Below are 25,515 nucleotides of genomic sequence, written 5' to 3'. Positions count from 1 at the left end.
TTTGAGTCATTATGGTAAATAGAAACTAGATTCACTTGTTTAACCCCAAATCCGTTTGAATAAGTTGCTTGATTGTAAATGTTTGAATCTGTCCCTATTTGTCAACTCGGTTGAATTTCATATATAATTTTGCATTATAGAAAATATATTATCTCCTACTGAATTCCTTTACCAATATTCTTAATAATAAGAAAATGATATATATTACTTATAAATCAATTATTAATAAATAAAATATCACTTTATGATATGAGGAGGATTTGTTGCATAATTAAAAAGGACAATGCTTACTCAAACCATGAGCTTAACTATCCAACTGGCCTGTTTTAATTATTTTAAAATAACATAACAAGCTTTAGAGTGTCAATTATGGGCAATGTGCTTATGTTAAACCTAAGAATTTGGTATAACCATTTTTCTTAGTCCAAACCTTTCTAAGTATAACCCGACAATAGTTAGGATAAAACAGTGTCAACTGTCAAGTCGATATGTCTTATTATAATGTATAAATTTAATTTAGACATTACACAAGTACCTCAAATCATGCAGAAAAGTCGATAGCACCCTCAACCATCATCATCGTGCATGGATAAATCTGGAATAACACAGAGAAGCAATTAGGCATGTATAAAGATCATACCATCTAGATTTATATATTGACATTGTCTCTCAGTCTTAGCAGAGTAACCTTCTTCATTCATCTCATCTCATATCAACAATCTCTTTCATACAATGAGTTGGTGGTGGGCTGGAGCTATTGGCGCTGCCAAGGTCTAAACCCTTAAGGATCTATTTCCCGAGTTTTCTATTCATTTCCCTCCAAAACTCAACTCGAAAATAGATAATAACTAAGTATAATCTTTCATTCTCTTATCTTGTATTTTTTTTTAATGCTTTTCTTAATTCAATTTTGCAGAAGAAATTAGATGAAGAAGAAGCGCCACCAACCTCATTTCAGAACGTGGGATTAGTGATCGGTGTCACAGGCATAACTGGCAACAGCCTAGCTGAGATTCTACCTCTCGCCGACACACCCGGCGGTCCATGGAAAGTCTACGGCGTCGCTCGCCGCCCTCGCCCTTCCTGGAACGCCGACCACCCAATCCAATACATCCAATGCGATATCTCCGATCCTAACGATACTCAATCCAAACTCTCCGTCTTAACCGACGTTACCCACGTTTTCTACGTCGCATATACTAACCTACCCACCGAAGCCGAAAGCTGTCAAGTTAACGGCGATATGCTCCGTAACGTCCTCCGTTCCGTTATCCCAAACGCCCCTAACCTCCGCCACGTTTCGCTTCAAACAGGTTGCAAGCATTATATTGGACCGTTTGAACTCATCGGAAAGATAAAATCTCATGAGCCACCGCACACGGAGGATCTGCCACGATTGGATGCACCAAACTCCTATTACACACAAGAAGATATATTGTTTGATGAGACAGAGAAAATAGAGGATTTGACTTGGTCTGTTCATAGACCACAAATAATTTTTGGATTCTCTCCTTATAGCTCGATTAACGTTATTAGAAACCTTTCTATTTACGCTGCAATTTGTAAACATGAAAGGGTTCCGTTGAAATTTCCAGGAACTAAAGATGCATGGGAATGTTATGCTATTGCTTCTGATGCAGATTTGATTGCTGAGCAACACATTTGGGCTGCGGTGGATCCTTATGCAAGGAATGAAGCTTTTAATTGTAGCAATGGGGATTTGTTCAAGTGGAAGCATATGTGGCCAGTGTTGGCTGAACAATTTGGGATTGAAGATTATGGATTTGAAGAAGGATCAAAATTGAAGCTTTCGGAGTTTATGAAGGATAAGGGTTCTGTGTGGGATGAAATTGTGAAGGAGAATCAGTTGCTACCTATGAAGTTGGAAGAGGTTAGTGATTGGTGGTTTTTAGATCTTTTGTTCAGCATCGAAAGCCCAATGGATAGTATGAACAAGTCTAAAGAGCATGGTTTTTTGGGATTCAGAAACTCTAAGAACTCCTTCATTACTTGGATTGATAAGGCCAAAACTTATAAGATTGTACCTTGAGAGTTAGTTTGGGAGTTAGATTTTGGAAGGAAATGAAAGGCTTGAGAGTCATCAAATATGTTTGTGAAATGACTCTCAAACCTTCCATTTTCCTTCATTCCCCTTCAAAATCCAACTCTCAAACTAACCGTGAATCTTTATAGGAGCATGGTTTATTCCTTTCTCATTATTCCTTTCTCATGTGGGACAAATAAAACTCTAGGGAAAGAGTGGTTAAACAAAATAAATTGTGCATTTATGTATGTGATGTATTTCCTGTTTGTTTCTTTGTTTGTACTTTTAATAATTCTATTCTGTAGAGGGAAATGAGCTTATCTGTGTGTAATTGAAATTGTCTCTGCAGCTATATCCTGTGTCTTTGGTGATTGAACAATAATTAATTTGCAATTCAGTTAAGTTGCTTGAGTTCTGAGTCCAATACTGTGAGCTTAAAACATGTACTATCATATTGAAGAAGGAACAAAGACCTATAGCTTTCAACTATCCTAATTTAATTCAACTAGAAAAGAAGCTTAAGTTAACTTATGCACTATCATTTTGTATTGACAGATGCATATTAAATAAGGAATAAAGACTATAGCTTTTAACTATCCTAATTCAGTTCAACTAAATAAGAAGCTAAAAACTTATGCACTATCAATTTGTATTGACATAAAAATCACTTCATAAATACTTTTTGGATTTTCCCTTCAACAATTTGAATTTAGGTACAGACCATATACTTAATAGGAGTGATCATTCTTTTGGTCACTTTACACTAGTCTAACATAACAAATATGTCAAAAGTATTGAAAATTAAGTTTAATATCTATTATATGATGACATTTGTAAACAAGTTTTACATGTATTGTTTGCGTAAAAAATTATATAAAGTCATTATATCATCTCTCATTCATTTAAAGAGTCAATAATAATTAAATATGGATGATTGATTATATACTTACAGGGTATAAAACTTATATACTATCGGTTCATACATTTTTTTCTTCTCAAACCTTTTTTCAAGATAGGAGATCCACTTCCGATTTAGATTTCCCTATAATTAATAGTTAATATGTGAATTAAGTTTTTTAAACTTACTCTTATTCTTGGTGGATCGAGTGGATATCATCCCCATTTTCAATACTTTTTTTATGTTTTTAAGTGAGTGATGTATTTCAGTTTTTCGCCCATCTTTTCTTCCTTTAATATAAGAGATAAGATATTTGGGTTATGTTGAGTTGAACTTGAGTTCTTTATTTGAGTCAATTAAGTGGATCTTTAGACTAGGAGGTCAAGCTAAGGCTTGAGTTATTAGAAGGTTGGGATATTTGGAATCACTTGTTAGGTCCTCTTGTATGAATGTGAATTGCTGGAATAATCCACACGTAAATTTTGATCCAGATTCTACAACATAAAACGATCAGAATTCTCTCATGAAAAACAAAATGACAGGACATTGTCATATAATCAGCGAGCATAACCAATTATGATACCTCCCGACATGGTATTTAGAGCGTAAAATCTATGTACTGTCGGTATAAACATTTATACATAGTCATTACATCATTTATCATTTATTTATAATATACATAGATTTTACATCAAGAAAACAGAATATATACATCACAATATTTAGTACATAGAATGTGCCATCTGTCTCTGTGAGACCATTATGAAATGGCAAGGGGATAAACAAAATATACATGCCAAAAAACATAATACTAGAGCTGGGGATTACAGAATACTCTCAATAGTAATTTCAAATCTCTTGAGATGTTATGTTAATACCAGGTATGCTAGTCAGAACCTGGAAAAAAACCTTGCAAGCGACAACAAAGTTATAAAAACTTGTGTTTGTTAAAAGGTTCTTCTGTCCATCATCCATGTTGCAGCCAACCGCAAATAGAATCTATCTAAATCTTCCCTTCTACATTGCAAAAAAGGAAACAAAAACTGCAGACAAATCAAATTGTAAGCCAACTTACACATTACAGTTAAAAATAAAAACAAAAACTATTGCAACAGTTGTACAGAACATTTAGTATTGACGATTTGATATGCTTCTATGTCTTCTGAGTTCTGCCTATGAGGTGTGTGGAAAAAACTTCAAACAGCTATTGAGTATGGAAGTAAAATTTCAGATGAGGAAGTGGCAATACCCCACTTCACAGTCAAATTCTTATGAATTACATGATATAACCTTCCATATACTCAAAACAGGCTCATGCCTAGCAGCTAGATCAGGAACAAGAAAATCAAGGAAAATATGGAGACCAAAATGAAGTAACCTTTACCAACAAGTGAATCGAAAAACAAATTAGAGATAAAGAGGAAGATAAAAAATCCCACAAATTCAGAGTTGAATCCATGAAGCAGTTGCTAATGCTAAGAGAGCATGCAAATTCATACATTTGTGTAGGAACACAGTTTCAGAGACCCACATAAAGATACGGTTCTTACCAATGAAACAGAGGAGAATAATCATCCAAAAAGTTAGTTGAACAGGCCAATTGTATTGCATTTGGTATTGAGATCTTAGAAGCTGTCTTTGGATAGAACCATACCACCCATAGAGCTGCTTATCATAACATTCATCACATCTTCCTTTGTAACTCTTACTTTTTTCATAGCATGTATTGATGCCCTTCTTTAAATAAATAAAATGGTAGTATTAGTGATTTGGTAAATGCGCTAAAACTATTCATGCAAGGTTCCATTAATAGATTCGGAACACAAAACAAAAGCAGATTGAGAACGTACCGCATTCGATTGAGTAGTAGATAGTAGCGTATCGTCTGTTTCTTGATGATGATTCCCTGCTTGCAGCTTTCGATAACCATTCTTAGGCCACTTCCACTTAGAGACAGATTCCTTAGAATTAAGAAACCCAGAGAGATTGGATACCTTATGCATAGGACCAGAAGAGATATTGGAGGAATTCTGCATTTTCACAGAAACAGTAATTTTCCAAGAAGCAATATCAGCACCAGCTGTTCTACAATGCTCAGGTGATTTCACTTCCATTGCTTCAGAGGATCCCTTCCCAGACGAAACACGCAAATTGTCTGAAAAAATGCGGAATGAATCTTTATCACTTGATTGTATATTCTCACTTCCACTGCGGATACATTTATGGGGACTTTTGGGTTCAGAAGCAGACATTCCTGAAAGAAATAATGCAAGCTCATATCGTTCTCCTTCATCCAGACGCACCCAACGAAAAGACGCCTTATCACCTGAAGGAACGGATTCAAGTAACCCATGCTCGATTTCTGTAATTTTGCCATCAATGGCAGAAATAAAGAGTCTATGCCTGGCGACGGCATCCACGCTTGAGCTTTTGCTATAACTTGAACTAACTGCACGTTGGAATTCATCTAGCTGCATTGCCAACCCGAATGCAACCGCATAATCGATATGATTATACAAGAAGTAAAATCATGTTTACTATAAATCATGCATTGTGGATGGTGGTAACTGGCAAGTAACTGAAGCAAGAGAGGTTACCTGCAACTTAGCAGTGCTATGGGTGGTGTGTAAATCTCGGCGGAGTTCGTCAATGTTATATGGGCTCAACGGGTCTTTCTTTGCATGAATCCATGTCCTATATGCATATTCCATCCTTCAAAACAAGATCGCAACACATAACAAATCAACAAGAGAATGTAAGTGGTACAATCATAGGATTGTGCACCTATGAGATAGTAAATTTTGCTAACTTTGAATTCCACTGAGTACAAAAGGTAGCATATTTAGCAGGTACATTTGTTTCCATGGAATTAAATAAAATACAGATTAGAAAGCTTCTAACCTTACACCATATTACGAATTAGAACAAGCAAAAATACACTTTAAATAAAAAGGAAAAGGGCGAAGCAAAAAAGGTAGAAAAAAACTAATAGAGTGAGAACACTAAAGAAATTATTTACTCCTTATAACATGGATAAAACTAGAAGATAAAATTAATATTTCATTAATTGATTTGATGCACCCTGCAACCTGCACCCTGCACCCTGCACCCTAACCCTAACCCTAACCCTAACCCTAACCCTAACCCTAACCCTATAGATTAGGATCATTAAGTACATTTTAATATAAGCAAAAATTATAATATAAAGTACATTGAATACACAAAAATTAACACACAAAAATTATAATATAAAGTACATTGAATACAACAAATATATTTTAATTATAAAAAAATAAAATATATAAAAACTGAATATATAATACCATGTAATATTGAATGGCAGACACTTCCGTGCCTGTACACCCTAGTAAATAATAATAATAATAGTAAATAAATAAAAACGTAATGGGGAGAACGGAGGTACCTATCGGAAGATTCCTGAACTTGTTCGGCAGCGTTAAAGAAAGGATCTTTCCCCCAAAGGTCGAAGCTCGAAGCCATGGAAAATGGTTATTAAAATATGGGAGAAAATTTAAAAACAACGACGAATCTTCTGATATATATAAACTAAACTGAGGAAATCCCACAGAAGAAAGTCAGAAACAACAGGAAAAGTATTGTATCTAAATCTAGTATAAAATAATAAAAAAGTAGATTACATATAATCCCAAAGTATTAAAAATATCTAAATTTAGTATAAAATAACAAAAAGTAGATTACATATTTAAAATTATGCACATGCAGGTACTACTCTAATGTCGGAGTATTCTAGTGTGTATCATTCTCTCTGATTGGTTGAAAAATGTTTAAGATAAATTATAATTATTAAATATTTTTCTAGTCAATCATATATTTTAATACGTGGAGTGACACAAAGGTGTGTGACAACAAATGTGAACCCCTCTAATGTGGGGTATTTTGTCATCTATATGTGTCATTATTATCTCCATGACTGAGGTACTTACCCAATAAAGTTCCATCATGGTCAGTACATAATAGGATTGGTCTCACCTAGTCTAATGTTAGATTGAGTATCAAAAATTAGATTCAAATAATATTTAGGGTCGTGTAGGGACTAAGAATGGTCCAATCCAGCTCGTCTCATGGTTAATGATCATCATGTTTATATGTGTCTCTATTCAATTAGGTATAAAGTAATGACACATTTTTAGTCGAAAATATTATTGGTTCTCTAATTTTTTTCTTGATATATATGATTAATAATATATAAATATATAATTTTATATATCAAATTACATATTTATAATAATAATATTTAATACTGAGAATTTTTTATCTAAAATAAGTATGATTATATTTAATAGAGTCTAGGGTTGAGTTTTAAGGTTGACCCATTCAATATTTAGGGTCGAATTAACTTCAATATAATATCAGATCCGGGTTCAAAAATAAGCCAACCAATATTTAAGATCGAGTAAGGAACAATTTGTCTAAACCTAGTATATGCTCACCCCTCATATTATCTATATACATTTCTCTGGTGTTAGTACAATAATCAATATGTACTCAATAAATTTTAAAGTTTAATTGTATATTCATATGTTTTCTAATTATGAATATTGTTAGATGAATAATATCATAAATTTGTCCCTATATTTTAATCACTAAATTTTAGTATGAAATAATAAATAGATTCTATATAATCTTATATTAATAAAAAATTAAAAAAAAAATATATATAATATTTATAAAAAGATACATTTTATGAATATCTTTCCTATTTTCAAACTTGTCTATACTTATAAATTATTAATGCTTATACTCAAGTATTCACATAAAAACTTATATAGAGTCATATACAAAACATTATATTTGAAGACAAATTTATTTATATGTTTTAGATGTTATCATTTATGTAATTATTAGTTATTTCTACATACATATGTCTTCACATAAATCTTTACCTAAATACACATTAATGTGATTAATTTTGTCATCCTTAATATAAAAAATGACACGAGAATAATATTATATATAAATTGTAAAAGCAATAAATTTTGATATACAACATGTAAGATTAGAAATTATTTAATGACCACTTAAAAAGTCATGCATTTAAATTGGAATATGATTAGTCTGATCCTCTTATATAACTAGTTTTGCATCAAAATCAGAATTATTTGGTTCAATTTTATCAATTTAAACCTAAAATCAATAACCTGATGTTCGAATTGGTTGGATTAACCGAGTTACCAAACAATATCCTTTAATATGAAAAAAGTGATTTGAAATTATTTTTAGTCATGCTTGTTGTATGTTAGTTTATTTCTAGTAAAATCATAGTTTTTTAATTAAATTTTAAATTTATTTGTATGTTTTTATTACGATTAAATTATAAAACTTATATTGCTTGATAGTGTTTTTAACTTATTTGTGATATTTTGTAGTAATAAAACATTATTTGTTGATTGTTTAATTATGTATAATAGTTTTTAAATTTAAAGTATAAAATAATTTAATTGTTAACTAATATTGTCAAATTTTAATATTTTTTAATGTATATTGATTTATTTGGTCAAACCATTTATTCATTGATCCAATATTCTCACCAATTATTAATAGGTTCAAGTTTAATAATATTTGCGGTAATCAGTTTTATTTTTTTGAATATTTAGTAAAAGTATATTTACTTCTTAAAAATATTATTATAAAATTGGTCAATTTGAGAAAGACTAATTTAATAGGATAAAAAATCTCTTATTTTTTATAAGAATATATATTAGTTGGAAATGGAGAAAGTTGCAAGAGGATAAGAAATCTTCCAAACACAAAAGGAAACAACTAAAAACTATTTATATACTATTGCGAGGCAAAAAACGTAACCCTACAATGAGGGATAAAAATTGTTGAAAAATCTATTGTTGCTTTTAATGAAGAGAATAATATATCTCATTGTATTAAGAGATAATTTACCTCCTTTAGCCAATAAAAATGTAACATGTGTGATATTAAGTTTATTTTTAAAAATATTTTTATAAAAAATAATGAAACATGACACATGTCATGATTTTACTGACAGATAGAAATAACTTATCTCCTTATATCAACCAAAAATACTTAATACATTTCAATCAAATACACTGAATGATTGTAAAAATATAACACAATCATAGAACTTTCTCGTCTTTACGGAACCAAAACCTTTGACTTAATAAGAAAAAAAATGCAACTTGAATGGTAAATCCAAGGATCATGGAACATACCAAACAATTATTCCAAAGAACATTTGCAGCCAAACAATGTAAAAAAAAAAAGAAAATTACACAGACTTACCTGAATTTTAATAAAACTACACATATTACCCCTTCCATTTTTGTACTTACACACACCTTTCTTCTAACTAATACTATTAACTAAAAGTCAAAATGAGGGAGTGAAATACTAACATATACCCTTTACTTCAAATAAAATATGATTCTTGTTTTTCGTTTAAACACAACATACCCTCTTTATCGAATTAGGATTGACATAAAATAAATCAAAGTTGGGAGAAAGTATCATATGTCATAAAATTCTATATTCTTCTTTATTGCATAATTTCCACACAAAATTCTCACAGCAGTTCATTATACATTATCAAATTTAGTTCTTCAACACAAGTTGTTGTTTGGGTCTCATTCTCAATGGTCCTACTAAGTATACATGGATTCCTAAAAACAAAAGAAACAGAACTTGTCATCCACTTAATAATATTATTTTATTTTGAAAATAAAATAAAATTGTTGAAAAAAAATCATAAAACTTCAGTATACAATTAACAATTTTATTTTATTTTGTATTTGTCAGATTCAATTAAATATAATCATAGCCCTAATCCCCACTAATGGTGATAAAAATAAAAAAATAATGATTTGCTTAAAATTTTTTTTTTGGTATAACAATATATCTCTTCACTGATATCGCCTTCATGTCTATGTGACTCTTCTCTCAACAATTAGATATAATCATTATATCAAAATGTGACCACTTCTTCTAACACAAAAAAACTTGCCTAAAGACAACCCTAACACGTCATTTTTAGAGACATCCAATTAAACAGTGACACATCATTAAATTGTGGGTCTCACTTCATTAATTTAGAGAGAAAAAACTTGCATGGAAATACATAGGCCACACTATATTTAGAGACAAATGTAATTATGTTTTTTGATTATTAGTCATCTCCGCACAAGTATTTCTATAATTTAGATTCTTTTTTCCTCCACTTCCTCTCCAAAATTTAATAATGTGACACTATTTAACTGGGTGTTCTAAAGAAGTGTTATGGATCTTTCTAAGTAAGTTTTTTTTCTTAACAAATATTGCTCATATGAATCAAATTTTTGACAATTTAGTATCTAATGTCTTACATCAATAAACCAAGCTATCTTGGTGCTAAAATATTTATTCATATTTTACAATTAAAATCTAGATTAAAAAAACAAGAAAAAAGAGTAAAAGAAGAAATATTAAGTAGGGCAGGGTTTTAGAGAAGGGAGAGAGAGAGAGAATGAAGGAAGAGGAGCAACTTTGTGAAGCGGCGAAGAACGGTGAAACAGAGAAAGTGAAGACTCTGATAGAGTCAGGAGCTGACGTCACCTACTTCGATGAGGAAGGGTTCACTCCTCTGATGCACGCTGCAAACCATGGCCATGCAACCGTCATCACCACCCTTCTCTCCGCCGGTGCTCCATGGAACGCACTTTCTCCGTCCAATCTCTCCGCCGGTGATTTTGCTATGGATTCAGGTCACAACGATTCCTTCGAGATCCTCCTCAATGCCGGTACACTCTTTTTCTTTTTCGTCTTCCTCACACTCTATCCCCTTTGTACATGTATATAGTTACATATTGGAATGAATTTTGATGAACTGTTACTGTGTCAATGTGGTTTGTAACGTGTTTTACAGGTAACATAATTGTGAATATTTGATGATTATAGTTTATAATACTAGGTTATAGCTTGTTTGACAAATTATAGCTTATGAACTTGAGCCTATTTGGCAATAGTTGCGTCTAGAATGTTTTGTAGATTATAACTTATTGAATTAGTCAAATCTTATGGAGCTTTTTGGTGAACAAAAAGAAAGGGAGATTTTAAGTTTTGAAAAAGAGATTGTAGCTTTTGAAAGCAAGATTTTAAAAGTTTACTTCAAGTAATTTTACAAAAACTATAACCAGTGTTAGGAGCTGCCAGTATTTGTTTTTTTTTTCATTTTTGCCCTTTAATTTTCAACAAATGAAATTTTTAACCAAACCAATATAGTGTTACATGTACTTTTAAGTCATTTAAAAAATTTCAAGTAGTTGTTTTTGCCAAACAGTTACTTCAGTCAACTGCCTAAATACCTATCAGCTTTCAACTACAATCTCGCAGCTTTCAGCTACAATCTCATAAATTCTAGCTACAATCTCACAACCTTCGGCTAGTTTTGTCAAACAAAGCCTCTGAGTAATTCGTCAATTCAGCCCTTCATCATCCAAGGATGAGAGTATCAGTTTGTTGGGTCCTGTTGAAATGTTTATGTCTCTAAATGAGTCATAGAAACTAAAAAATTGCCACATGTGGTGTAACATTAAGCCGCTGGAAAATTTTAAATGTCACCAATTGAGTTCTGGAAGCACTAATGTGGTGACATTTTAAAACTTCCAGGGACTTATTTGGTGGCACAAATCTTTCATGACACTAATTTTTCTTGCGGGTTAAATTGACAGTTTACTCGGTTATTTTATACTATTGTGGAGGCATGCACTATCATGTTCTTGGAAATATTTGACTTTCATGGTAACTTCCTGGAAAGTCACTAATGTATGATGATAAATGATTGGTTAATAGTATAAAAGAACTTTATGTTCACATCAAAATTTAACTCTTATAGCCATAAGCCATTTCATTACATTTGATTCATTAAAAAATAAAAGTTAATTTTGGTTCAACTAACTACATCATGGGACTGTAATCTGATTTATACATTCACTACGTATTCAGGGATTCAAGCTGAACTGGTCCTGGGTACCATTGCTAGGAAAGAAAATCAAAATAAGAATTCAGGTCATGATTATTTGGAAGATAGGGTAAGCTTTAGTGAAGATAAAATTATGGACAATGATAGCAAAGCTGTCATGATGGCATGGGAGAAGCCATTGATGGAGGCTCATGCTACAGCTGTTTGTTCAGGTGGTGGTCACGTACTCAATATTGGATTTGGAATGGGGCTTGTGGATACTGCCATCCAGCAGTACAAACCTGTCACACACACCATTGTTGAGGCTCACCCTGAGGTTTATGAACGCATGATTCGAACTGGTTGGGGTCAGAAGGAAAATGTGAAGATCGTTTTTGGCCGCTGGCAAGATGTTCTTCCTCAGCTTCAAACATATGATGGTAATTGCTTATTCTTATGTGCATAAATCATCAATACTTGATTGCAACCGTAGAATTGATTGAGTTGTCTTTCTGTATGATGTTTAAACTTTGCAATGTTGGCAACACTTAAACCTCTGTGACTTTGTCTCAATGCCATTATTTTTTAAACCGTTTGGAAATTTGTGAAAATTGTAACTGGTGTCCAAGATCTAATTGTTTGTGTTACTCTGGTAAACAACATAGGAAGGTTATCTTGTTTTCTTTCTTTCTGGTGGCTGGTGAGTTGTATCTGAATTATGCCCTTGTAACTCTTTGATAACATTTGCCTGAAATATGTTTAGGAATTTTCTTTGACACCTACGGGGAGTACTATGAAGATCTGAGAGAATTCCACCAGCATCTTCCAGTACTGTTGAAGCCTGGTGGAATATATTCATTCTTCAATGGGCTTTGTGGTGGTAATGCATTTTTCCATGTTGTCTACTGCAATTTGGTATCTCTTGAACTTGAGAATTTGGGGTATTCCACACAATTAATTCCCTTGCCAGTTAAGGATTGTTTGGGAGAAGAAGTTTGGGAAGGTGTGAAACACAGATATTGGCAGCTTGATACGTACTACCTCCCTGTCTGTCAGTCTGCGGAGGACTCTGAGTGAGTTTAGATTTATTATGTATCGTTTAATTTTTGTCTCATCTTCAAAATGATTCTAACTTATGATGAGATGTTGCTTGTGTAACGTACCAAATGGTATTGTAAGAATACAGTGAGTGCCATATGAAATCTTGAGCTTTATTTGAATTTTTCTTTACATTGGATGTCGCTTGAATTTAGAAGTTGTGTGTTCATAGCGGTTCAAGAAAATGCATCAGAGTTAAAATCGAAGGATTTCATTTTAAGTAAACATGAAACTATTTATTTTCACCCTATAAGTTACAGCTTGTTCTATTTCAAAAGAGTAAAACCAATTTCCTTTTTCTGACTTTGTTAAGTTTTTCTATATGAAGATGAGGGGTTTCATATGGAAATGCCATCATCCTCTTAAACCAATTAAGCAAATGATTTGTTGTTGGATGTGTGTTCCCCTTCATAAAGGATAATAACTCAATTGTGCTTAGTGACATGGTAAGGTTCCCCACTTTGGAAGTTAGGACTCTGATGGGAAGACAGTTCTTTTTTTCTTCTTTTCATCTTCCTGATTAAGATAGTGGTGTTGATCGTATAGTGATTATTTGTTGCTGAAATCCTTGTTCAGAGTAGTTGTTTCTCTCTCTCTCTCTCAACATTATGCCATTTCGTTTGCCGGACAGCCTTTAATGTTGACCATATTGAATCATTGATACTGAAACTTTCTACATAAACATTGGAATGTTCTTGGTTCGGTCAATTTCTATCAGTCTGCCACGAGGGTTTTGTGTTCTATTGCACTTTGGGGGATTAGATGGATTACCCAGGGTCCTGCCTGTACTGCACTGCACTGCAGGACAACAAAAATCTTCTTGTCTTAGAACTTTTATTGAGATTTACTGTTTTAGCACTTAGGTTTTGGTCAATGCTTCATAATTATCTTCCTTGCTATAGAGCACCAGCTGTTGTGCAACATTTGCTGCTTAAACAACTCAAGAACTGTGCGTGAAACCCATTTAAGGATGAGTTGCATCAATGTGGGTGCTCTTACTACTAACTAATTAACAAGAAAAAAACTGAAATGCCATTCTGATGCCTGCAATGGATCAATCGTTTTATTACTTCTGCCATGTGAGCCAAAGATACTCCATAACCATTTTTTCTTCTGTACATGTATTATTTACTGATGTTTAAATAAGAAAAGCAAAGTGAAGTAACTGGCTGTTGTAGGCATTTTTAATGGACAAACAGAGAATCAGGTAAGCCGTTGTACTAGATAAGGTAATTCAAAGTCAGGGTCTTAAAAAATCGTAGTCAAGTCCAACTGAAAGCAATGGGACTAGTAACCTTATGTTTCCCATCAGACCATTCCAGATAAGCAAAACTAGTTGTCCCAGAAGGCTTTGAAGTAGACGTGAATGTAACTGTGTAGCCTAAATCCTGATACAGTCCCTTGAAAATAAGTGTCTGTGGTTCAACCACAATCTTCACTGAGGGAGACTGGGATGACACTGTAACTTTATATACTCCTGGGTTGCCCACGTTCCTTAAAGTCCTCTGATACTTGACAGTGATTGGTGCATGAGAACCACCCTTGACGCCTGAAGCAGTCTCAAAAGGAACAGCAAAAGATGGATAATTGAGATCTTCCACTCTGTAATTCTTCCTTTTGTCGCAGGTAAAGTCTCTTCTTGCAATAAGCTTTATTTGTATTTGTGTGTACTTCAAGGCACAGAAAAAGTTCAGGTAGTCATCCGCGGTAGCATTATACACAAGACCAGGATCAAGTGCAGCTACTGGGTCGACGTGGCCGGCACCATAATCAAACGGTGTAGCTGGCAGCCCAGTGGCAATATCTTCTATGGTTTGACCATTTTTGTAGGTTCTGTAAGCTGTGGTCATGAGGGCAGACCTTATAGCTGCAGGGCTCCAATCTGGGTGAGCTCCCTTAATAAAGGCAGCTAGGCCACTAACATGAGGGCAGGACATGGATGTTCCGGAGATTATATTGAAGCTCACATGCCTTGTATCAATGTCCAAACCACTTGGTCCAACTGCACCAGTCCATCCAGCTAAGATGTTCACTCCAGGAGCTATAAGGTCTGGTTTCAGTATCTTTGGGGTGATTGCATTTGGTCCTCTGGAGCTAAAAGCTGCCACCAATGGGGAAGGTTGAACTCCTAACTGGGTTTTACCAAATGCAATTTTGGCCGTTGGATTAGGAGAAGAGAAAACATACTTCTTTACTTCATTGCTAGATTTCTCTCCCAAAGCTGCTGCAGGGAGTAGAAATGAGTCAGCAACTAGTTCTTCCCCATACTGTTCATTGTTTGATAAAATCATCCCAATGCCTCCGGCCTTCTTCACCACCAAACCCTTTGCCACCCTCGCAGTTCCTCCTCGATCACATATCACGATTTTACCTGAAACTTTTCTAGGAATCAAACTACCTTCAGCACATAGATTTCCACTGGAATCATTGCTTACATTACCAGCATAAACAAGTGGTAATGGAGAGTCAGATGGTAGCTTGCCATTGTAAAGAGATGCACCAAGGTATTGCTTTCCATTTCCAAGGGTGACATAGGCAGGGAAGTCACGGTCTATAGTTCCAGCACCCACAGTGGTAATCCATGGTGCCACATTAGACAAAGTTCCTTGACTAGGACCACTATTCCCTGCTGAATTGGATACTAGTATTCCGTGCGCTGTGGCTGCAAAAGTTCCGATTGCGACAAAGTCCTTGTAGTAGTCAACTGTACCTCCTCCAATTGACATGGAAAGGATGTTGACACCGTCTTCAATGGCCTGGTCAATTGCAGCAGCAATGTCTGATGTAAAGCACCCACCAAGCCAACACACTTTGTAAGCAGCTACTCGGGCTTGTGTGGCCATGCCTCTCGCTGTCCCAGAAGCAAAACCAAAGAGGTTAGCTCCTGAAATTGCAGAGCCTGCTGCTGTAGTTGAGGTATGACTTCCATGTCCATCATCATCCCTTGGTGACTTTGATTCTAACGTTTCGTCGATGGGTCCATAAGCTGATTCATAGCCTTTGGCAAAATACCTTGCACCAATAAGTTTCCTGTTACAGTTTGATAAGTTGAAGTTCGTACCTGTCTCACACTGGCCTTTCCAGCTACTTGGTACTGGTCCAAGTCCTGTGTCATCAAAGCTTTTTAGTTCTGGCCATACACCAGTGTCAAGTACTCCAACAATCACCTCGCTTTGTTTTCCAGATGCAATTAAAACAGTGCTGGCTCTGTTCAATCCCAAGAACTCTGGTGTTCGAGTTGTATGAAGCTCATATCTAACTTCAGGCATAACCGAGAGAATTCCCGGTTGCTTTGCAAGTAAGTCTGCTTCTTGAGTAGTTAGCCTTGTGGAGAAGCCATGCGCTACATGTTTGTAGGTATATATCATCTCTGCCGAGTCTGATACTGATTTTAGTGAAGAATCATACCAGTGGAGATGATTGTTGAAACTTGTTGGCATGTTGAACTTGTCCATGTGAATTATGAATGTACTTTTAGAGTACTGTGTTTTCTTTTCTGCTATGGTGTATCTGCTACTGAAAACCAGCAGCAAAACAAGTTGAAGATACTTCAAAGTAAGCATATTCATATTGTCACCTTGCTCTATCTCCAAGAATAGAGTTTTAAGCTTTGGCTTCTTTGGAATTTGTTTCAGAACTGCTTGGATAACTGGTATTTATTGGTGATTTGGAACTGTTGAATCCTCATTGGTAGTTTAATATTCGTTTACTGCTAAGTGCCAGCACATATTTCCATTGGAGGGTTACTTTTAAGTGATTTATACAAAAATCACACATGAAATGATACAAATTGCCTTTATTATGAGAAAGGAAAAATAAATATGTATAATTAAACTTTACTTCAATGATTAAAATTAAAAAAAATCTAAATCTATCATGTCATAATATATAAGACTTTTTTTCTTTTTCTACTAACAAGATAATGATTTAGTCATGTAAGGTTCCATTAGATTCTTAAGGTTGAAGGTTCAATTCATAGGAATGACACTTGTCGGGAGGGATAGTTATGAACCCTAAAATAGTATTGCTTGATAGTACCTAAAAAATGTAAGATTTTTTCTAGTTTCCATGAAAGTAATTTCCTTCTATGTATATACTATGCAGCTTCCACTCATATCTTATGCAAATTTAGTGGGTTGGTGCGACTGAGTTGGATACCATAAAACCCTACTACATTTTTTAATCTTAAAACGATACGATATGTAGATACGGTGGATTAGCCTTCTAGACAAGTTATATACCCCATGAAAGAAAAGTGGGAGACACTCATATCATTGAGTGGGAAAATCATTATTTTATATGACACTTTCGTATGGGGATGGGTCCTCTAAAAAAAGTTCTTTCACACACATATATTCACACTGTAATTCTATCTTTAATATGTAATTAGATAATGTTATATGTCCTACACTTCTGAAATAGACATGAGTGAAATAAAACAAAAAATGTTGTATTCAAAATATTCAAGTACTAGGGATGACTTAGATATGTTAGATGAAATAGTTCGTTAAGATATTTCAATTTCAAATGATAATACTCAAATACTTAAATGATAATACATCCAAAAAATCAGAATAAGAAACTTCTTTGTTTTTAAAAGTACTTGAACATTTGCTAGCAACTTGACCAATAATTCAACTGTGCCAAGTTAAGAAAGAAAAAGTTCAAATTCCCCTCCCTTTATCTTTGATTGAGAAAAATCATTTTAAGTGATTTAATTTAAAAATGTAGAAAAAATCTGGTCCATTGGATTCTTCGTTTTTAACAATGAACATATAAATTCAAGTGGCCCAGTCTAATCAAAGAGAAATTAAATGGCAGAGATTCTCTTGCTTTTTCTGCCAAATAAGAATCTGGCACGTAGAAAATGGGGACTCTCATTTTGTTTACTTACTTGGAAAAAGAGGAATCATAAGTACAAGTTAAGATAATAATGTTAATTAAGTCATTTCCATTTTCCACCAACAAATCCACTTAATTATATATGTAGATGGTCCACCAAAATATATTAGTGGAAGAACCACTCAATTTCACAGGAGCTCTAATCTAAAGATGTATTAGCATCGTGCTTAGAGGACTGCCAATAAAAAAAATTAGATTTCATATATTATAACATTAAAAAGACTCATTAAACTAATTAACAATAACAAAACTAATTCATTTAAATCATATCTAATAGAATGAGACTTAATATATACGACCTGTTTCCCCGAGATATATATTATATGCCTTTAGGACACTCAATTGACAGTTCTCTTACGGGTAGATTTATTTCAATATTGATAACTATTGTTAATCGTGTGGGTAAACTCCTATGAGTTTATTTAGAATGATAGAAAAAATGGTTGAATATGTTTAGTCGTGCTAATATGAATGTAAGTTAATGTGGTATTTAAGTTACCGATGTTCTTCCACCTAATATACTAATATTTTGAATTAGACTCTTTTCATGTATTTAAGCAATGTTATTAAAATCAGACCGGTTATCAAACCAGTCAGAGTAATTGTATAATGGTATAGTGGTTTAGTGGTTCAACCAATGTTTCAGTAATTAAATCTCATGCTGGTTAAACCATACAAACATGCGTATATTTATATATATGTAAACTTATAATAAAAAAAATTAAATATGTAGATACTCAAATTTATAATAAATGTTCACAGTTTACAAAAAACTTTCATACACAAACACATTTAGTGCCTTTGAAACTGTGGGATGAAATGGCGGGACTCAATCAATTTGTCAATTTATTTAATATAATTTTTGTGGAAAATGATCCATCTACTTCACCACCCAAAAAGTTTCAAATCATCTTCTAATTTCTCTCTCCAAAAAGTTTCTAACTTTCTATCTTCTCTCTTTTCAATCCATCTTCTAATTCACTATCTCCAAAAATGTTTCATCTACTCCTTCTATCTTCTCTCTTTTCCGATCTATCTTCTAACTCTATCTCCAAAATGCTCATTCCATTATTTCTATTTTCTCTCTTCTCCAATCCCTTTTCTAACTCTTTATCTCCAAAAATGTTTTTTTCAATATTAACGATGGAAGATGGATCTATGAGAAAATGAAGATGCATCATAGAAACACAATGGAAGACGGATACATGAGATGGAGAAGGAAGAAGAAAAAAACGTGAAGAAGAAATGAGATTTTTGAGGAAGAAACCGATTTAGTAACAACTCGGCCGGTTTTCCAGCTTGACCGAAAATTGTCCTGTTTTGACCGGTTTTGGGCAGTTTGGACCGATTTTGTTGCTTATCCGGACCAACTACTGTGTCGTACCGGTTTGGGATCCGGTTTGCCGGTTTTCTGGTCGAAACCGGCCGATCCGATCCGGTTTTAATATCACTATATTTAAGTGCTAATAATTGATCTCTTTCATTAAAAGTTGTATTATGAAAACGAGTACTATTAGTCTGGATTAATGTAGTCATTATAATGACATACTCAATGTGACATTTAAGCTTAATTTCCTTTTGGATATACACAACACCAGTTCATAAACTTATTCATGAGCTCTTCAATAGGGATGACAATAAAAACTGGATCCGTGAGTACACACCCGAATCGAACCCGAATTTAATAGGGAAAACTCGATGTGATTGGGTTCGGGTTTTACCCGGGTTTAAATTTTGGGTTCGGGTTTGGTATAACAAATACCTTCGCCCGAACCTGCCCTGAAGTAAGGTAATTCAATTTAAAATTGAAATTTCTATCATTTGCCCATTATTTTTAATTTCTAATTTCACTTTACATATTATTGGATCTTCAAACATAAAAGAAATGAAATAATACAAGAGAAAATAGAAATGTTATAAAAAAGTTACACGAAAAGAATATCATATTTTCCTTAATACTTTATCATTTTCGGGTTTTTTCAGGTTCGTGGATGATATTTTTATTTTCAACTTGTTGAGTTTGAGTTCGGGTTTGAATTTCAAGTTCGGATTTGGGTATGTGCAAACTCGCTCCCGACCCACCTCGTTGTCATTCCTACTCTTCAATAAAAAATTATGGGCTAGTGCCATGTTGTGCCTAGATTTTACTTTTACATTTAAACATTAAGAGGATCTGAGGAAAAGAAGCAATCCAACTAAACCTCGGAGGTTATATCTCATTTCCTCTTATTCAAAACCAAACAAGAAAATATAAATTCTTACATTCATTTCTTTCACCTCCACATTAAAATTTTCACCCTTTCATCTTATCACTTGAAGGGGAATTCATGATTAGTCAGGAAAATAATATATCTTCCTACTAAATATTTCTACTCACACGAATGTGACACATGTTACAAGGTCATACTTTATTTATTAATGACTAGTTTATAAGTGACATGTATGAATTTATTGTGGATAAGATACTACGCCAAAATTGATATTTAACAACGTCCATTTAACATCGCTTATATGTTGAACACTGTTAAACATAATGCGGAAGAGAATTAACAGCATTTCTTGAAGAAAATGCTTTTAAATGTGTTATCTTTTGTTATCTCTAACATCGTTTGTTTCAATAAGTGTTGTTAAAGGTACTTCATATATTTAACAACACTTTTTCAATAAGCGACGTTAAATGTGTTATCTTTAACAACACTTATTGAAGAAAACGTTGTTAAATGTGTTATCTTTAACAACGCTTATTGACGCAAGTGCTGTTATGATAATACTTTATATATTTAACATCATTTCTTCAATAAGCGTTGTTGAATGTGTTATCTTTAACGATGCTAATTGAAAAAAGTGTTGTTAAATGTGTTATCTTTAACAATGCTTATTGAAGCCAACGATGTTATAGAGGTCATACATTTAACGCTTGTTTTAGTGATCGAGATCTTTTCAAATCCAAAAACAAAACCTTACACAATAATATATATTACTCAGTTTATTATTTCACTTACTTTTCTTCTTCTCCATAACTTACTTTTTTTCTCTTTTGTTTTTAGTTTCTCTCTTCAAACAAGTTATCGATTTTTTGTTTTTCTCTTCAAGCACAAGGTAAATCATTATCTTATTTTAACTTATTTATTTCTCTCTCTACTAATAATGTGATCTTTATTTGTTGTGAAGTTACACAGTTATGGAAATTATCGATTTTTTGTTTTTCTTTTCAAATATAAGGTAAATCATTATCTTATTTTAGCTCATGTATTTTTCTCTTCTTCACTAATAGTGTGATATTTATTTGTTGTGAAGTTATGAAACTATGATGTTCTAGGTTTTTGGCTATGATGAATATTGGAGGAGAAAGAATGAACAATTTCCGTAAGATCTCATTACTCATGTGTTATTTTATAATATTGAAATCTGTTAAGGTTGAATATAGTTGAAGTCATTGGTGATTTAATAAATCTATTGTAAATGTGGTGGAGTTGAACATGTTTGTCATGTGTTCGATAAAATGTCTGTGAGAGATATTGTCTTATTTAGAAAGTAGACATTTAACAACGTTTGCTTTAGTGAACGCTATTAAATTTTTACTTTCTACAGCGCTACAAAAAGTGTTGTTGAATATAACCGTGTGTACTACTTTGTTAAATGACAATTTTAAGCGCTGTTGTTTTGCTATTCTGGCGTAGTGATAGGATACAGTAGGAATATATAATATTACTCTTATTAGTCAAGATGCTATTCAGATATTCTGAAGAGGAAAATGATATATCTTCTTACTAAACTTTCTTACCTACAAGAAAATGGCGTATGTCACGATGTATCACTTTTTTGTTGATAGAAAAATTAGTAAAAAGAGGTAGTAGGATAATATAAGATTGTTTCATTTAAGGCTAAGATGAGTAACATGGTGGCCAGGATATAGTGGACCTAAATTGTAATTACCATTTATGTTGAATTGCTTTTGTGTAAGCAAAGCACATTCCCTACAATGGCTTGCATTCCACCACCACCCTAATAGTTATAGCCATGCATTAAGTCTTCTAGATTAGGGATGGCAAAAACACCCGTACCCATGGGTACCCGCGGGTAAAACCCGTACGGGCACGGGTACGGGTCACAAGCGGGTACCCGCGGGTATTATAAACGGGTTTTTAAAAATACCCATAGTACATACGGGCGGGTACGGGTATTATGGTACCCGTACCCGCGAGTACCCGTTATTTAGATGATTAATATATTATATTTAATTAAAATAAAAAATACATTATTCTAACATTTATTACACTATGTATATTTTTTTCTTTTACTTTGTTTACATATTTTAATGAGTTTGGTGGTGAAACACCCTACAAATATTATTACATGTATAGAAAGTATAGAAACACACATGTTTTACAAGGAAAATATATATTTTTTGTTAAAAAATGAGAACAAAAAATCACACAAATGGAAACAACCAATAAATTTAGCATTTTAGCAAAATATTTAATCAAAAGGTACAAAAATAATTAAGTTTCACGTTATTTGAAACACAATGGAAGTAAAAAAATTTAAAAATTATTTATAATAGAGGAAACCCGTGGGTACCCAGAACTACCCGCAAATACCCGCTCACGGGTACCCGTACGGGTACGGGCGGGTATGGGTATTACTCTTCTATTTTAAAACGGGTAGCGGGTAGCTACTACCCGTGGCCGCCCGTGCCCGTTGCCATCCCTATTCTAGATTGTCCACTCATTATTTTACAATCCAAAAAAACAGAAGCAATACCAATTATTAAGTCTTTGATTTTTATGATATTTATTGTATTTTCTTTAATATATATTTTCTATTTATTGTATTATTTTTTGGCAATAATTATTAAATAAATCTAAAAATAATAATTGATGTATAATTTAATTTTTTTAAAGAGACATATAGATAGGAAAACAATTTCTTAAAATCAATTTATAAATAGGACGAGAGGAGCACTGATTTGTCTGCATCTCCTTAAGTTTTGAAACACGATAAAATTATGGCGCTATAGAAAAAACTTGTATAAAGACGTATGTAATGTGTTATATTTAATAACAAAAACATTTTATGATTTTTTATATTATTATTAAATATCAAAATTAAAATATTAATGTGTTATTAAAATCTTATTGGTTATTTGTATATGGTTTTGTCTTTATACAAATTTTTCTCTCTCATGCCCTCTTTATTTATTTATTTATCACTTACCCACATTTAAAGCAGCTTAATATTTATTCACCAAAAAATGCAGCTTAATATTTAGTACTTCATTGGTTATTCTTTTTTATAAATTACTAAATGTTGTAAAAATATGATATACTTTGACTACTTTTTTTATTTAATATACATTAAACACTAAATTAAAACAAAAGGAAATGAAGTAATAGTAAGTGAAAAAGATGAATAATAAATGACATATTAATTAAAAACTAGAGTGGAAATGTTTATTAAATTTCTAAAATATTAAAAAATTGGAATTTAAAACATCATTAAATTGAAAGGGTTGAAATTTATTACCATTTCAACCACAATATGAGCCAACACCTCAACTTCCACTTCTTATCTTTCCATGTTGTGAGATTCATTTTCACATATCCACATGTTTCATTTATGTCCCATTTCGTGTACCAAATCAATAACAAAGCTCAATTCATTTAAAAATAAAAATTATAAAAATAAAAATTAATATTTTAATAATATTTTATGAAATTTGATTGGTTCAGAATAGGATGACATAAAAATTATAGGAGAGGTAATCCTTGTCCCATTTTCACACACATTATTTTCTCCACTTGACTTCTTGTGATAACTAGACATCATGAAATTTTCTGCCTTTTGTGCTTTGTTCTTTGTTGTTGGGGCATTTTAGTGTTTGTTACCTTCTCAAGTCCTACTGATGGTGCTTCCTGTCCTATTCATGGTGCTTCCTGGTTTCTCTTTCCAATTCTTTTCTATTTCAGTTATTTTTCCATGCAACTAGTAAGTTAGCCGTGCATAAATGTATGATGATATTTTTTTGCTACTTGATTAAGAATATACATATTATATGTACATTTGTATGTTTATTAATTTACATAAAAAATTAAAAGATGACAAAACAAATGATAAACTCACAATGTGATCTGAATATCTGATTTAGTGTTGTATTTGTTATACTAATTGGGAAAAGTTGTTGATGTCTGGGTTCCACTTAGCCTATTCTGAATAATTTATTCAGTTTAATTCACTTCAAAAACTGCATGCATTGTCTGGTTGACACATTCATTGTGATTTGAGTTTGATTTTCAGTTCTACCTTCACTATAAATCATTGGCTTCTCTGATCTTTCATGCAGTGTGTCTTCCCTTAATCTTATCATTTATTTCCTTAGTCTAAACCTTTTTGTGTCAAGAATATAAATTGCATGCATTAAAGAAATAACTATCCTAGATATCATTATTTATTTCATGTTAATTATATTGAACTAACGAGACTAGATGCATGTTCTGTTGCTTAGTGTTTCAAAATAGGAAGGTTTCAATTACTTACATTGTAACACCAACATTTTTCAATGCCATCTCAGGTTTGTTTTCTACCAACAACTGTGATAGAAGAAGACCAGTGTTTGCAAAAGGCAGAAAACTGAAGGTATTGATATTTTTTATTCATGGAGTTTTAGCTCTAGTCTCTGAACAAAATGGTTCAAACAACCAAAGCCCTAATAATCATGAAGATAAAACAGTTTAGATTTTTTAAGCAAAATTCATGTAATAATTGTTGCCTTTTATGAAAATTTCAGGAAAATTGGAGAGGTACTAGAAGCAATAATTATACGGGTAATATGGGTTCATTGACCCTGGATGATTATAATCCCACTAATCCAAAGCCAGATGCAAAGAACTATGTAAAAGGTGGAACTATTCAGCATAGCCAACCTATTGGGCCGTACCGGGTGGATTTCGGCCCTGACAGTGGTTCAGAACCGACTGTCTCCGAAAATTACCAAAATTTACCACAAAATAGGAAATAATATTTTAAGACTAAAACTCAACTAGAGTTTCGTCTAATTCTTTACCGAAATTGCCCAGAAATTCATTTTCGAATATATAATTTAATAAAAATATTAATAAAATCTTATAATTTGAAATCGTAAAATTCGCGGTGTTACAATCCTCCCCCCTTAAAAGATTTTCGTCCTCGAAAATAGAACATACCTCTCACTCAAACAGATGGGGATAGGATTCTCTCATCGCATCCTCGACCTCCCAAGTCGCATCTTCGCCATTCGCTTGACTCCATATGACCTTAACCAGTGCGATTTCTTTCCCTCGAAGAGTCTTGATACTCCGATCACCGATCCTTATCGGCAATGTTTCATACGTAAGATTATCCTTTAACTGAATTGAATCGGGTTCGATTATGTGCGACGGGTCACTAATGTATTTTCTAAGTTGGGACACATGGAAAACGTTGTGTAGATTGGACAATAAAGGTGGTAAGGCTATTTGGTAAGCTACTGGTCCAACTTTCCTAAGGATTTGGTAAGGTCCAATGAATTTTGGGGTAAGCTTACGGGCTTTTAATAACCTGCCAATACCAGTTGTCGGAACCACCCTCATGAACACATGATCACCTTCTTCA

General features: G+C 33.0%; 4 protein-coding genes across 8 annotated transcripts; 2 read left to right on the top strand and 2 right to left on the bottom strand.

The window, feature by feature from the left end:
• Positions 663 to 2,119, top strand: LOC109343868 (3-oxo-Delta(4,5)-steroid 5-beta-reductase-like). Of its 2 annotated transcripts, none has more exons than XM_019582367.1 (2): positions 663 to 771; positions 920 to 2,119. In XM_019582367.1, the coding sequence occupies exons 1-2, from the start codon at positions 733 to 735 to the stop codon at positions 2,048 to 2,050; spliced, it is 1,170 nt and encodes a 389-aa protein (XP_019437912.1). In that variant the 5' UTR covers positions 663 to 732; the 3' UTR covers positions 2,051 to 2,119. The 2 variants fall into 2 exon arrangements, with proteins under 2 accessions (XP_019437912.1, XP_019437911.1); XM_019582366.1 differs by having other exon boundaries at positions 917 to 2,119.
• LOC109343867 lies at positions 3,621 to 6,518 on the bottom strand. Of its 4 annotated transcripts, none has more exons than XM_019582364.1 (5): positions 6,367 to 6,518; positions 5,540 to 5,654; positions 4,793 to 5,413; positions 4,493 to 4,679; positions 3,623 to 3,985 (listed from the first exon to the last, which is right to left on the bottom strand). In XM_019582364.1, the coding sequence occupies exons 1-5, from the start codon at positions 6,441 to 6,443 to the stop codon at positions 3,960 to 3,962; spliced, it is 1,026 nt and encodes a 341-aa protein (XP_019437909.1). In that variant the 5' UTR covers positions 6,444 to 6,518; the 3' UTR covers positions 3,623 to 3,959. The 4 variants fall into 4 exon arrangements, with proteins under 4 accessions (XP_019437907.1, XP_019437908.1, XP_019437909.1 ...); XM_019582365.1 differs by having other exon boundaries at positions 3,623 to 3,959; XM_019582362.1 differs by having other exon boundaries at positions 3,621 to 4,679.
• Positions 10,396 to 13,116, top strand: LOC109343866 (protein arginine N-methyltransferase 2). Its single transcript, XM_019582361.1, has 3 exons — positions 10,396 to 10,726; positions 11,931 to 12,326; positions 12,650 to 13,116. The coding sequence occupies exons 1-3, from the start codon at positions 10,453 to 10,455 to the stop codon at positions 12,961 to 12,963; spliced, it is 984 nt and encodes a 327-aa protein (XP_019437906.1). The 5' UTR covers positions 10,396 to 10,452; the 3' UTR covers positions 12,964 to 13,116.
• LOC109343865 (subtilisin-like protease SBT1.7) lies at positions 14,017 to 16,708 on the bottom strand. Its single transcript, XM_019582359.1, has one exon. The coding sequence runs from the start codon at positions 16,551 to 16,553 to the stop codon at positions 14,247 to 14,249; it is 2,307 nt and encodes a 768-aa protein (XP_019437904.1). The 5' UTR covers positions 16,554 to 16,708; the 3' UTR covers positions 14,017 to 14,246.

Source organism: Lupinus angustifolius, chromosome LG03 (genome assembly GCF_001865875.1).
Source record: "Lupinus angustifolius cultivar Tanjil chromosome LG03, LupAngTanjil_v1.0, whole genome shotgun sequence".
NCBI classification, from domain to species: Eukaryota; Viridiplantae; Streptophyta; class Magnoliopsida; order Fabales; family Fabaceae; genus Lupinus; species Lupinus angustifolius.
The sequence above is the reverse complement of the archived record's forward strand: the minus strand, read 5'-3'. Positions and strand labels throughout refer to the sequence as shown.

What these genes read in the sequence shown, in the direction of transcription:
- LOC109343867 (XM_019582362.1), bottom strand. Translation starts at nt 6,443, where the DNA reads ATGGCTTCGAGCTTCGACCTTTGGGGGAAAGATCCTTTCTTTAACGCT. An exon ending in ATAGCACTGCTAAGTTGCAG is followed by an intron (nt 5,414 to 5,539) that starts GTAACCTCTCTT and finishes TTGGCAATGCAG; the next exon opens with CTAGATGAATTCCAACGTGC. An exon ending in CTACTACTCAATCGAATGCG is followed by an intron (nt 4,680 to 4,792) that starts GTACGTTCTCAA and finishes ATTTATTTAAAG; the next exon opens with AAGGGCATCAATACATGCTA.
- LOC109343866 (XM_019582361.1), top strand. Translation starts at nt 10,453, where the DNA reads ATGAAGGAAGAGGAGCAACTTTGTGAAGCGGCGAAGAACGGTGAAACA. An exon ending in CGAGATCCTCCTCAATGCCG is followed by an intron (nt 10,727 to 11,930) that starts GTACACTCTTTT and finishes CTACGTATTCAG; the next exon opens with GGATTCAAGCTGAACTGGTC. An exon ending in TCAGCTTCAAACATATGATG is followed by an intron (nt 12,327 to 12,649) that starts GTAATTGCTTAT and finishes AAATATGTTTAG; the next exon opens with GAATTTTCTTTGACACCTAC.
- LOC109343868 (XM_019582366.1), top strand. Translation starts at nt 733, where the DNA reads ATGAGTTGGTGGTGGGCTGGAGCTATTGGCGCTGCCAAG. An exon ending in GAGCTATTGGCGCTGCCAAG is followed by an intron (nt 772 to 916) that starts GTCTAAACCCTT and finishes TCAATTTTGCAG; the next exon opens with AAGAAATTAGATGAAGAAGA.
- LOC109343865 (XM_019582359.1), bottom strand. Translation starts at nt 16,553, where the DNA reads ATGAATATGCTTACTTTGAAGTATCTTCAACTTGTTTTGCTGCTGGTT.